Raw genomic sequence first — 13,352 nt, 5'->3', positions numbered from 1 at the left:
CTTAAATTCGATAAACGCCACATTGACGTCACAAATATTAGGGAAATTCGAAGACAGACTAGGGAATTTCATCACGTCACCGAAGCGCTGGTGCAAAATGCGTGGGAGGAGGGGTTAAAGAACGGAGGGATGCAGGATGCTGTTGGGCATTGTCCTTGGCAGAGGACGCGCAGCTTCTTTCGCGCACTTAATTACGGCTTACGCAAGCAACGTAAGCTTTTCGCGTAATATTTTGAAGTTTACTGCAGCATCAGAGCAGATTTCATCATTAAGGATAATGACAGATCAAAATTATAAAGGGTACTCTTTTTTTATGTTATAAGTATGTCGGTCTAATGTCTAAACATTTATAACTTCCTTCCCTTTACTGTAAAAAAAAAGAATTGAACATTAAAATTAATGAAATTTCATGCAGTACTTTCGATTTGAATAAACATACCATGTAAGCTTCTGATTCAGGAAGTCTGATAATGACTTGAAGTTATAAAATAAATTAAGTTAAATTTAAATCCAGTTGTGTAACCAAAAATGAAAGTAAAAATCAAAAATACATATGGAAATCCGATTGATCCCTTATTTTTCCATTAATCGAATTGATAACACTTTGTTTTTTTAATCTCAAGTAGCATTCTCAATATACCAAGGGCTATGTTATGTGGGCCTCACATATAAAAAAGTAGAATATTTTCCGAAATTACTACTAAAATAGTACGAATCCAATTAAATTAATATTTTTAAAAATGTGATTTCTTTTTCAAAGCAATTTGTTAGAAAATCAATTTGATATGCATTGAAACAAAACTAAACCTCTTATTACACAAGGTAACATTAGAAATGTTTATTTTAGCGAATAATATATTTCCAATTTGTGACTAAGTGTTATTTGGAATAAAACTTTATTTCCTCACATAAATATGACAAAATTTGAGTTTCGTGTCCCCCTTTTTAGGAATAAAAGTAAATCGCACGTAGTTTAGCATAAAATTTATTTGGTTCCATTCTTTCGCTTCTTGTTCAACATAAGCAACACGACATTCGGCCTCTCAGCTTATTTATTATTTAAAATATTGATGTATGTATATATATTTGTATATATTGAATTCATTTAGCTTAAGTGTATACATATTCTTTAGGTTGAGTTATTTAAATAATTGAAACGGTAGTTAGTTTGTGGTGTCTTTCTTCCGATAGAGTTAACTACGAGTACTTGCCCTTAAAACTGGAACTGGTCTCATTATATTGTGATTGCATCGAAAACTTGCGCCTCTTCATTGGTTAACATTTCACTTTTCTTCCCTCTTACTCGCTATGCATTATGATATAGTTGTAACATAATTAAAGCATTCAATTGTCATCCTATTCGAGTCTTCGTTTCACACCCTCCACCTCACTTTGACTCCGACTGAGAATCCGTGGGTTCATTGAAGCCGCAGAACCTCCACTTGGCCTGATCCGGCTTGAAGAGGTTTGTGTACTTTCTGAGTATATTGGCAAGATCATCATGATTATTGGGGGCAGCATTAGTGCACAGCATTCCGCTTAAATAACTGGCTATGTTGGCAATATCAACGCCATGGGGATGAAGCACCAGATAGGCGGAGGCAAGAGCTATAATCTTGGCCTCTGACATGGCCAGGGACTTGAATGTGTCCTGCAATAAAGAAGATAAAGGGTCAAGATTACCACATTCAACTTTATAAAATTGGTAAAAACTAATGACCAATGTAAATACAAATTCATTGAATTTGTGTTCTTGTCATTATAAACAATATTAGTTAAATTTGTTTTTCTTCCACCAACCTCTTTTTCGGGCGACGTCGGTGTCTTCTCCCCGCTGATTTTATTTATAGTCTCCTCACCATTCGACTTTGAAATACTTTCTATAATTGACTGCGTTGCTTCTTTTCCCGCCGAATGTAGTGCAGGTTCCAGCTTTTCATCGTCCTCGATTTCGTGAATCTCCACCACACCGCTTTGGTGCTCTATGATGATAGTTACGTCATCGTCCACCTTATCGATATCAATTATTTCCGGTTCTGGCTGCTTTTGGTGAGGTGTGATCTCCGTATCTTCTCGACCGCACGAATCTCCACTGCTGTAGTCAAGATTTGAGGCGTTAGACGCATTCGAGGCACCGGTACTGTTGGCCTCTTTGTCCTTCAACTTGTCCGCAGTTTCCTTGATCTTGGTCTTCAGGAGAAGTTGCTTTACGCCGGCTTCCTTGAGATTCCGCTCCAGCTGCTCAATGACCTTGGTGTCCTTCTGTTCGCGCAGCTTCGTCTGCAGCAGCTGAGTTTGCATGTTGCGAATAGTTTCTTGGAGCACCTTTATTTGTTTCTCACGCTGGACATAATCACTGCGCTCCAGAGTCATCTCGTGTCTTATGGCCTCCAGCTGACAGCGGAGGGAGTCGTTCTCGTCCTAAGAATTCGAATAGTATATAATACTTAATTTAAACTGTTAATAACTGTTAATAAATACTTTCTTACCTTTAAACCCTCACTGTCGTAGCGCATTCGCTTGGAGCTGGGTCCTCGTCTGTCGTAGTCACGCTCATCGTCGGATATTTCCATTTCATCATCGTCGGTGATCTGGACAGTTCGAAGTTCCTGCATGGCATGCGAAAAGGACTCTAATTAATTACCATTTCTATTAGGTAAAAGGGATTCTTTGGTTTCAGTTCCATTGCTTACAAGATTATAAATCTATAGCCTAGCTCTAAAATTTGTGTATTTAAAGAATGCATCAAATTTGTTTCCTGTCTTACGACACTGTTCTGGTCCGCTTACTTACCTCGCCACATTTTCAAAAAGTTTTAGAATTTGTTTTGATTAATTTCATTTTGCTATTAATAATTAATTTGTATTTGTTGCAAAAATTATGTTTCTCAGCAGCAATGTATTTTAGTTCTTCGTTTTGCTATTTACCACAACCAATCGATTTCACTGAGTGCCCATCAAGCCTTCAACATTTCCCATGACTTTAAATTTCTAATAGAAACAGAAAGTTTGTGGACACTCGGCTAAAGTTTAGTTTAAAGATTTTAAAGCTCATCGAAAATGTTATGCAAATGCTTAGTTAAAATTAGATAATACAAGAAAATGATACTTCAAAGCCAAGAAGAGATAGACTAAAGCATTACACACCGAGAGCGAAAGCTATAAACGTGAAAAGACCTGATGGAAAGAGACTTAAGGGATTATAAACAGGAAATTGTTTAAAAAAAATGTATTGGATTTATTTTTAAACAGTTTCCGTTCCGATAATCCGTTCGTATTTCTTACTCTACATAAGTTAATTGATAATAACACTTTAGCTTGCAAATACATCGGTATTATCGATTTGTTAGGTGAAATCACAACAGACATGGGAATTTGATAATCATACGTACAAGCACTAAATAAAGGGTTAATGCACAGGAAAAAGATGGGAAATTAACAATTAATAAAGGGCAATTAGCAACCATAAGCGTCAGCAATGGAATCGTACGTTATGATTATATGGGCGACATGCTGACTGAAACTGATAACACAAAGACGGGTTAGTAAATGGGTAACCAACTACGGCAACTCGTCAAATATAATAAGAACACCAACAATGAAATCGAGAGATACAATAGTGAATCAAAATTATTGGAGTAATGACATTTGGTTTTTATACACATTTGCAACATCTTTGAGGTTGTTCGTATTTGATTATTTGAACATTTTAGTACGTACCGTGGCTAACTTCTTCCATTGATCGATGTTTTTTCTTTGGGCTTTGGTGAAATGGTCCCAAACCTTCTTGTGACTAGCGGCATTGAACACTTTTTCAATCTGAGTGACTGAACAATAATGCAATAATATATAATAATATTAAGGGAGGACAGAGGGTATTTTTTGTTTTTTGTTCTTGATTGGTTTTCAGTTTTGCTCTTCACCTTTGTCAAACTAGACTTTTTCTTTGCGAATCAAATGAGTGAGAAATGAAAAATTTAATTAAACTACAGGAGATACCCTCGCATAGCAATTATTTATGTAAAATAGTTACGGTTATTTATGGTTGATATATTATGTAGGTACAATCTAGAGAGAATACAACAGCGTGATTACCTATCTTTACATTCGTCCGAGTCTGACAGTTTTGGGTCTACAAAGGAAGAGTTTTCCTTTACTGTTCCATTGGGTTGCTTAAATTTGCTCTCTGCTTGCGGCTTACAAACCTTTGGGCCAAATTAGAGTTAGGACTTTTGTGGTGGTGTCGAGACACAGTGGAATGAGTGAGAATCAGCCGCACAGTGGAGCGATCCAGTGAAGTAGGCAATCAACGTGGTGCAATCGGTAGTCGACTTACAAATGACCACATCGTTTTTTAATGAATTATGATAAGGATACGCCTGATTGAAATTGTACATTTTTAATTTTAATCAAGGAATCAAACTGATTTGATTTGGTTTTATCATAGTAAAGAGATGTATGGTGCGGCAAGATGATTTACTGAATAATTTAGTTAGCACGGAATGCAGATCCTTAATGATTTCCGGTTAGCAGTGGTTTAGTAAGTCTATTATAATGAAGTATTTAAACTCAATTAACTTTTTATCTGTTCTAGTAAAGATTAACTTTTAACTTTTAAACAGCTACGGGAATGTTTGATTCCGTGATAATTTGAACATAACGCTCAAGAACGCTTCGATGGTCGCCTCTTTCAATAACCCTCGCACCGTGCGGCGGCTTTGTTCTTCGTACTCTTTGGCTGGTCTTTACCTGATCCTGCTTGGACTCTTTGGTCTTGCTTCTCCGACTATTGGCGAGCAAATTTTAGACGGTATCTTGTGTGGAGTTTGGCATTTAATAATTCGATGACTAGATTTGCTAAAGAGTGTGTTGGGTGGGAATGGTGTGTTTGAGTGTAGGTGTTTGTGGTTGTATAGTACGCTGGTAGATTGTTCAGATATACAGACGCTAAAAGGCTAACCCGGGCGCAACCAAAACAGAAAAATAGGATTTCAAAGTGGGAGCGGCACCTAGATTCCCGTCTAGACTAGAGCTAAGAAAGCTGATCTTCCGCCTTGAAGGCCGGAGCACTTACATTGCGTGGACATGGTGCCCATTTGGTTGCGGTAACTGTCTCTGGCCTTTTTGAGATCCTCCTCCAGTTGCAGTTTGTCAGCATGGAGCCTTCGTACATGGGCGTGGGTGCTCTGTATCATCGAATAGAAAACATTGGCGTTCCTCTTGGTGCAATCTCCACGCTCCAACCAGGCAGTGATCGTCTGGATGGCCTTTACGAAGGTCTCGTTGGTGCGCAAGTGCTCTGCCACGGCTGTGGCCTCGTGATCCGTGTAGTGCGGTATTGGTGGCGGTGACTGCGATCGCATCCTGTCCATCGACATGCGCTCCCGATGCCGCTGTTCCCTCTGATGCTGCCTCTGCCGGCACTCGTAATCGTACTGATCATCCCGTGCCTGTGCATAGTCCACATGCAGGCGGCCAAAGTTGGGTGGTTCATTCAGAGCCGATATACGCAACCTATAGCCGGATAGGTAGATGGCTCTGTCTATTGCCCCCTCCTGGCGGTAGCGAATGTGGCAGAAGTTCTTCTTTGACATGCGTAGCGTGGTGATCTCTCCGCACGACTCGAAAATCTCACGGATCACTTCCTCGGTAATGTTCTCTGGAAGCCCACCCACAAACACGGTCCGGCAACCTGGTGGTCGCTCCCTTATGGTGGGTGGTGGGGCATTCGGGTTGGGAGGGAACAGGATGCAGTTCTTGGTCTTGATCACCTCCTTGAGGCCAGCCGGTGTAACGCCATCTTAGAAAAGGTTTTTCTAGAGATATCACGGACTTTCTGTGACTGGATTCCTTACCCGCACTGGGAGCTGCTTCCAGTCCTGCTCCAGCTTCTGTGGTCATTCCCGCTGCTGCTGCCGCTGCGTAGTGCATTTGTTGCATCTGCTGCATGGCTGCTGCCATCATGGCCGTGGGATCCATTAGCATCTGGGCATTGGCGGCGCTACCTCCCGTGGCGGCTGCTGTGGATCCTCCTGTCGAGGGTGCATTTCCCGCGGCAGGGGCCCCACCCGCCTGGGCAGCCGGAAAATACAGATAGCCCGGAGGCGTGTGCATCAAGCCATTCAGGTATAGTTGCGCCGAATCCGGCAGAGAAAGCGATGAGGAGGCGGCCTGCAATTTGGGCTCCTTGTGGGCCGTCGTAGAGCTCACATCCGCGGAGTGCTCGTTCTCATTCTCCAGATCCATTGGCGCAATTCCCTGCGGTTGCTGTTGGGGCTTGGCCATCTTATTCTGATTTTGTTTGGGCGGCGACGAGGGATTTCCCACGACCGATGTGGACGAGGCCGCCGTGGAAATGGCAGCCGCCAGTTGGTTGAGGAAATTCGGGTGATTTGGCAAACTTACGCCGTTCGGCATGGTCCCAAAGAGCGGTACTGCAAGCGATTACATATATCGTAAGTTAGGTCAACAAGGGAAGCCCCAATACGAAGCCGGTAGCAAAACAAAAGAGCCAATCAGCTGAGGACCCCAATTTTCGATAGGCCCAGAAAACGGGGGGTGGCAGGGCTCCAAAATGGCGTAAGTCCCCCGCTGATAAAAGTCAAAAGAACACAAGTTCTGCTAACCCCGACTTTTCCATGGGATGTCCTGGCTTCCCCTTGTTTTGCTACACACTTTGAGAGCTTTTTATCTCATTATCTTATCACTTACGCATATTAACGCCCCCAATAATTGTACGGCAGGTAGTCGTGAGGTAAAAAAAATAATTCCTTCTAGAGAGGAGAGTTTCCGCGAACTGGTCAACCTTCGATAACTATCGATGGCACCAGTGTGGGGATGGGAGCGACGTGTAATAGCCTCTTCACGCTGGCACGAGCGTTTCGAATGGAAGCCCCTCTGTGTAAACAGGCTATAGTTCAGGGTTCCACGGCGTTGCCACTCTTTTCTGTATGAATCATCAGCTGTCAAAACAAAAGCAAAACGTAGTTCTGTGAAGTTCGTGCAAATTTTTGTGAAAATAGTCGGAAAAACCACTTGATATGTCGGTTAATACGGCCCACGCCAACAACGGCGTGCTCATCCACGCTGGAGAGTAGTAAGTAGCCGGGAAAGTCCTTAAAAACCACCGAAAAGGTGGGGTCATCCTGACGTCATGAATGTAAACACTGACGTGTGGCTGCTCATTTATTGGCAATATATTGGGAAGTCGACCGGCGATAAGATAGGCACTAATGCGTCCCTTTCCCTTTCAGCATACTGCTCCACAGCGACAGCGTTTCCATGGAGTTTTCCGGTCAGGACAACCCCATATTCAAGGGCTCCAAGGCGGGCAGGATTTACCTCACCTCCCACAGGATGATCTTCAACAGCAAGAAGTCCTCGGACTCAATGCAGTCCTTCAGTGCTCCCTTCGTGGCCCTTTCGGATGTGGAGATCGAGCAGCCCGTCTTTGGGGCCAACTACATCAAGGGAAAGGTGCGCGCCCAGCCAAATGGAAACTACGTGGGAGAGGTCAAGTTCAAGCTCCACTTCAAGGCAGGCGGCGCCATCGAGTAAGACCTGTTTTGCTTTATGCACTCAAGCTCCAATACTATTTTTACAAAACTTACTGAGATTTTACTTCTAGCTAAAGCTAGTTCACAAATCGTATTAATTTTTTTTATATATTTTTTTATATACTTTGTGAATTTGGGACATGATATAGCCTAAAATTGTAAATTATAAACTCTCTAGATATTTTGTCAAAGATTAGAAATCGAATAAGCCATATTTTAGAAAAACCTAGCTTGATTGCTAGGGTATATTTAGTTTCCCAATATAACGGTCACCCCTGCTGCCCCATACTAACCACTTGATACCTTTTTAGATATGGCCAGGCTTTGCTTAGGTCCGCCAAGACGGCGATGAACAACTACCATCGCGGCGGGCTGGCCGGTGATGATCCGCCTCCCTACCAACCGGCTGGAGCCTGGAATGAGGCCCCGCCACCGGCATATCAGCCGCCACCCGGCTACTACGGCTGGCTGCCGCAGCACGATGCCTTCAGTGGCCCGGCGCCGAATACGGTCTTCATGAGCGACAATCCGCCGCCGTACCCGGGGATCGGTAAGTGAACTAGGCGGGCATTCCCCCAATAAACACTCGGCTTTTGTTCTGTCACTGCATCGCGAATTGGCAAGCTGGCTTACCCACGAAATTCACGCTTCGCACAGGCTTCGTTTAACCCACTGGGGCACTCTTATCTTTCTCATCCTAGCACCACCGGCTCAACAGCCGCCACCACAACAGCCGCAGGCAGCTTCGTCGAATGAACCCAATTGGTATGGTTTTTCATCGCCGCCGCCGCAGCAGCAACAACAGCAGCCGGGCTACGGCCCGCAGGGATGGGCCGGAGGCTATGTCCAGCCCCCGCCGTACGCCTCCTGCGCTCCCAACTGCCCTCCAGGACCGCCGTATGCCACCCCGGCTCAGACGTACAATGGACCCGCACCCTATGGCGGATACGGCAATGTTCCCGGTGGATTTAACACCCCAGGACTCCAGCAACCGAACGGATATCCAAATGGCTATCCGGCCGGACCACCGCCTCCGGGCCAGCAGGCGGGAGCAGCCGGAGGAGCAGCTGCATCTGGAGCCAGCTTTATGGGCTTCAGCTTGCCCCCAGGAAGTGAGTAAAACTCATCCTCCACGTAGTTCTTACTCCTTCATTGAATTAACATTCCCTTCCCATAATGCACTTTGTAAAATTGGTTTATTCTTGCAGAAGATAAAGAAACGAAAGAATAAGAAGAAAGGGATGCAAGAAATTAGATGCATGCTAAACTTAAAGTAATGAACACGAATTTACCAAACCAGTTTAAAAAATCATGAAATCTCGCAAACTAACCAAAAAACCTTTAATATTATTTGGCATAAAGAAGCAACAACTAAAAAGTTTTTAGCATAATGAAGAAGGTTGAAGAGTAGCATGTTTACAAACTAATGAAAACGTCTTTAGGTTTCTTCGTTTACAAAATTGTTTGATTCTTTTCGGCGCTCAGAAAAAAATAATAAATTTTGTCTTTTTTAAAATCAAGCATATATACATAAAATAACTCAATAAAACTAAAAGCTTGGACTAACTTACTCAGACAAGTTTATGACTTTTTGCTTTTACGATTTAAAAACTGTAATTGGTGGTTTCACCTAATATCCAATAATCGATTTAACCTTCTACTAAACCAAACAAATTTATTCTCCAGTCCTAAAAGAAAACATTCTTTTGCCCTATTTTACAGTGTAATGAAATGCAAACTACTGTGCCTCAATAGCCACCCCGACAAGTAAGATTTATTGTTTTGATGTTATGCCCAAAGCAAATACTAACAAAAGCCGAGTCTTATAGTAGTTCAGTCTGCCCCTTTGGTTTAGTGACTTGTTTAATGGTTTCCTCTTTACCTTTTTCTTTACCCCCACAAAATGCGAACCTTAGTAGCAAGATTTGGCAGCACTCATCATTATTTCTATCCAATCCAAAGACCCATGTGTGTTGTGCTGATTCCAGCGATAATACCATAAGCACAAATTGTAAGAGGTGAATCGTAATGGTTTCAACTATTGTATTATAATTATATTATTATGAATATCACTGATGTGGATTGTGCCTCATGTGCTCCTATTTCATCCAGATCCCAAAGAAGCAGAAGCTGCAGCAAGTGCTTATAACACACCCTACAACCAAGGCGGACCCAGTGGATCAGGAAACAGTGACTTACCACCCTCCTATTTTGTATGTATATTACAAATGCATGTTGAAATATGTCTCACTGTGATATTTTTACTTTCTTGTAGAACTTGCCACCCAGCTATGATGATGCATCGAAGAAAAATCACTAATAACGACTGCATACTATATTCCCCTATTAAATAATACTATATAACAAAATAATTACAGCTCATTCCGTGGAGGTTATTCAAACACAAAATATTTTATAACAAAGTTATCTATTGTTGTTCTCAAGCATGCTAAAATGGCTTGCTATTTGGACGTATTGTTTATCGAGCTCTTTGATAAGCTTCATTTTCCTTATATGCTTTAATTTCTGGTCACAAAATTATAATTGGCTTTTTTGGCTTGATAAATTTACTTTTTAAGTAAATATACGAATCAAATGATTGTTATGTGAGAACTTCACACCTATTGTATCCGTTATTAAATATATGTCTACGTATTGTGTAAAAGTAATCAACCTCCAAAATCAGTCGTATCTGTGCTTTCGGACTCTTCTGGCACTTTTACCGGGTTCCGAACAAAACGCGTGGGCTCCTCGCCATCGGAAGTGTCTTCTGGTGGCTCATAGAAAATTTCGTCGTTGAAATCATCAATGGGTGGACGCGTCTTAACATTGATGACCAAGATGGATTCATCAACACTATATTGCTGCAAGTTACAAAAATGTTTGAAAAATACAATATAAATAATAATATATAACAAAAATTGTAATTACCTGTTCAAATGAAAGGCAATGCAGGCTGTGAAAATACATCTGCAAAGGTGCCTGATCACGGGGATTTCGAACAGTTTTCAGAATGTCCATGCAATGCCCTATGAATTCAGTGTTTATTTTTTCATTACGTTCTAGAAAATGGAATTCACGAAGCCTTCGGCAGTTCTTTAGGATCTCCATGATTTGCGTGACTCTGAAAGTTTTATTTTTAATTTCCAGCACTTCAAGCTCAGTTTGCTGGGGAAGCAGATCAAGGCCCTCGAGATCGCCGAACCCAATTTTCAAGTTCCTCAAAGATGTAACTTTCATAAGCAGTTTAGTGGGCTTCGCTGGCAAAAGCTTGTTAATAAGATCAAAGGAGCGCAGCACATGCGGATCCTTGTCGCTCAAAGCGGCGAGGAGAGGAGTGATGGTGATTTCTTGAGGGCAGTTGAGGGTTAATTCGGTCAAATTCAGGAGGGCCAGGCACTCGATATCACATGCATTGTGAATAATGATGTCGAGGGATTTCAGACTGGACATCAGAGCCAAGCTCTTAAAATCGTATGATCCCAAGGATCTGTTCTTGATGACCAGCTTCTGGAGAGTTTGTCGTTCCTTGTTTGCCAACAGAGCCAGCGGGTTCCGATGGATTATGCGAATGGATTCGATGACCAGCTCCTCCAGCAGTGGCAGACGTTCCAGGATTCCTATATCCCTGGCGTTATCGAGGCTGCACTGAAGGGTCTTGAGCGTGCGTATCCCCTTGACGGCCTTCACTTCCTTGGTGGTCAAACGGCTTCCCCGAACGATCAGGCGATGAAAGTAACTCATGGGCTTGAGGGCCCTGAGTAACTCCAGCAGGGAACCACTTTGATACGAATGAATGTGCAACTCCTCCAGCAGCGAGTGGACACTCAGCTCCGTTAGGGACCACTCATTGGAGGGGTCCACGAGTCCACACCTCAAGCGCCGCAGGGAGCGGATTCTGGACACTTCTGCCAGCTCTTCGGGCTCCAGGTAAACCTCCAGCACAGTCAGGGTTTCGAGTTTGGAGGTCGGCACCCGTTCCGCTAAGTCGTAGAAGAGGCATTCCAGCGATCCCGGCAGGTGCACAGTGATGCACAGCCACTTCAGGTGGGGCAAGCGGGCAAGCAGCTCCACTTTCGATGGTTGGAGAAATCCCACTGTTATTTTCGTAAGGGAATCCATCTGGGCCACGAAGGGTATCTCGTTGGCCTGGAGCTTGGATATCTGCAGAAGCTCCAATTTGTTGTGCAGAACTACGCCTTCTAGGATGGCTTTCAGATTTCCAACGGCAGGACGGCCGCTTATCCGGAGGTGTTTGATATTACCCAGACATCCCAGCAGAGCGCACAATGCAGCGTCGGACTCCTTGTTTCTGAAGACCAAGATGATAACCCCTTCGAGCTGGTTGTATGACACACAGCAGCCTCGGAACTTGGCCTGACCCTCCCTTTGGCAGTGTACTAGAAACCGTAGAAGAGACTGCGACACCTCGCAGGGCTGGTAGTTGCTCTGTCTCACAGTGATGTAGGCATGTTCCAGCTGGGGAAGCTCTCCGATCCGCTCGAGGGCCCCAACATCCTGAAACCTGCATACCACATACTTGAGGGACTTTATTTTCGCCAGTTCCTCTGTTTCCTCGCAGTGCAGCATGCCATCAGTAAGAATAAAGTACTGCAGAGTGGGTTCCTTCTTGGAGGCCAGGGCTGCAAAGAGGCCCTTCATGGAGTCCTTCGGCAGGTTGACAATGCAGAGTTCCCGCAGAGCGGTGGGATTCGAGAGCTGTTCGGCGTTCAGTGGCTTCGTGAAACCGCACTCCAGCACTTTCAAGGATTTAATCGTGGCAACGGCGGCGGTTTCCTGCCCGGTCAGAAAAGAGCTGCTGTATATCACAACCTCCTGCAATTCGGAAGATTCATGGGCACCGAAAGCTCGAAAAAGATCCGCCAGCGAGCCACTCTGATGGGGTCCTCGTATGGTGAGGTATTTTATCTCATGGAGTTCCGAAAGCGGGGCCAGCACGGTCATATCGATGGGATGGTGTTGGGGCAGGTAGACAACGAATCGTTGGGCCTGCCGCTCCATGCGAAACTGAAATCCCTTCTGTTCCAACTGCACGATCATATCTCTCTTGGCATACTTGAAGATCTTAGTCACTTCCCCCGCAATTTCGGTGTTCAGCTCGGTGGTTATGATCACCGTGTTCAGACTGCCCATTTTGGACAGGAGTCTTATGGACTGGTGGTCGCTGAAGCCGCACTTTAGTGACTTCAAGGCGTGGTTCGAAGTCAGTGCAGCCACCTCGTCCACATTAAGCTCGGCGATGTCGAGGTGCAGGTGCGACAGGAAGCCATTCCTAGCTGCTTTCTTCAAGAATGGCTCCAAACTGCCCGGCCTGTGCTGTCCTAGCATGGTGAATGTTTTTAGACTGGGCCACCCGCTCACTGCCTCGTACTCGCCGAGGTCGAGGTCCTCCTTCACTTGGACAGTCAGTTGCGAAAGATGTTTGCAATACGGTTCTAAGGGGGCTAATGATCCCATTATTTCGGTCTCCGTAATGCTTAACGAACTTATATCCTTGAGCCTTCGACACTCCTCGACTAAGTTCTTAATGGGCATGGGCACAAAGGAACCAGTCTCACTCTGTCTGATCATTATGGCCAGGAATCACAGCTAGGCTTGATTAATTTGGTCTTATGAATAATATATCAATTTAAAAGAGTTTCAAAAATGTTCAGGTCGACTGTATTGATGTGTTTCTCAAGGTAGCTTAGTTTATGGATAATTAGAGCATAAAAAATAAGATGATCTTTACAAGAGGTAGAGATGTCCTATTTGCATTTATGGCCATTTCAAGTTT

At 43.7% G+C, this 13,352-nt stretch overlaps 3 protein-coding genes across 9 annotated transcripts; 1 reads left to right on the top strand and 2 right to left on the bottom strand.

The window, feature by feature from the left end:
* Positions 1 to 969: 969 nt before the first annotated feature.
* Positions 970 to 6,808, bottom strand: LOC108035937 (ecto-NOX disulfide-thiol exchanger 1). Of its 2 annotated transcripts, XM_017111730.3 has the most exons (7): positions 6,711 to 6,806; positions 5,855 to 6,433; positions 5,074 to 5,799; positions 3,720 to 3,826; positions 2,490 to 2,609; positions 1,801 to 2,421; positions 970 to 1,651 (listed from the first exon to the last, which is right to left on the bottom strand). In XM_017111730.3, exons 1-7 carry the CDS (start codon positions 6,712 to 6,714, stop codon positions 1,388 to 1,390), a joined length of 2,421 nt encoding a protein of 806 aa, XP_016967219.1. In that variant the 5' UTR covers positions 6,715 to 6,806; the 3' UTR covers positions 970 to 1,387. The 2 variants fall into 2 exon arrangements, with proteins under 2 accessions (XP_016967219.1, XP_016967220.1); XM_017111731.3 differs by lacking the exons at positions 970 to 1,651; positions 1,801 to 2,421; positions 3,720 to 3,826 and having other exon boundaries at positions 6,711 to 6,808.
* A 120-nt stretch (positions 6,809 to 6,928) lies between these two features.
* Positions 6,929 to 10,224, top strand: LOC108035946 (WW domain-binding protein 2). Of its 6 annotated transcripts, XR_006368479.2 has the most exons (7): positions 6,929 to 7,095; positions 7,253 to 7,552; positions 7,867 to 8,105; positions 8,257 to 8,667; positions 9,278 to 9,322; positions 9,668 to 9,768; positions 9,831 to 9,927. XR_006368479.2 is itself a non-coding variant. In XM_017111743.3 (6 exons), the coding sequence occupies exons 1-6, from the start codon at positions 7,040 to 7,042 to the stop codon at positions 9,873 to 9,875; spliced, it is 1,152 nt and encodes a 383-aa protein (XP_016967232.3). In that variant the 5' UTR covers positions 6,929 to 7,039; the 3' UTR covers positions 9,876 to 10,224. The 6 variants fall into 6 exon arrangements, 3 of the variants coding, with proteins under 3 accessions (XP_016967232.3, XP_050742779.1, XP_016967233.3); XM_017111743.3 differs by lacking the exon at positions 9,278 to 9,322 and having other exon boundaries at positions 9,831 to 10,224; XM_050886822.1 differs by lacking the exons at positions 9,668 to 9,768; positions 9,831 to 9,927 and adding an exon at positions 9,472 to 9,573.
* Positions 9,831 to 13,256, bottom strand: LOC108035945 (uncharacterized). The gene is made up of 2 exons (XM_017111741.3): positions 10,487 to 13,256; positions 9,831 to 10,419 (listed from the first exon to the last, which is right to left on the bottom strand). The coding sequence occupies exons 1-2, from the start codon at positions 13,145 to 13,147 to the stop codon at positions 10,225 to 10,227; spliced, it is 2,856 nt and encodes a 951-aa protein (XP_016967230.3). The 5' UTR covers positions 13,148 to 13,256; the 3' UTR covers positions 9,831 to 10,224.
* Between the last annotated feature and the right edge of the window lie 96 nt (positions 13,257 to 13,352).

This window comes from Drosophila biarmipes, chromosome 3L (assembly GCF_025231255.1).
Source record: "Drosophila biarmipes strain raj3 chromosome 3L, RU_DBia_V1.1, whole genome shotgun sequence".
NCBI classification, from domain to species: Eukaryota; Metazoa; Arthropoda; class Insecta; order Diptera; family Drosophilidae; genus Drosophila; species Drosophila biarmipes.
The sequence above is the reverse complement of the archived record's forward strand: the minus strand, read 5'-3'. Positions and strand labels throughout refer to the sequence as shown.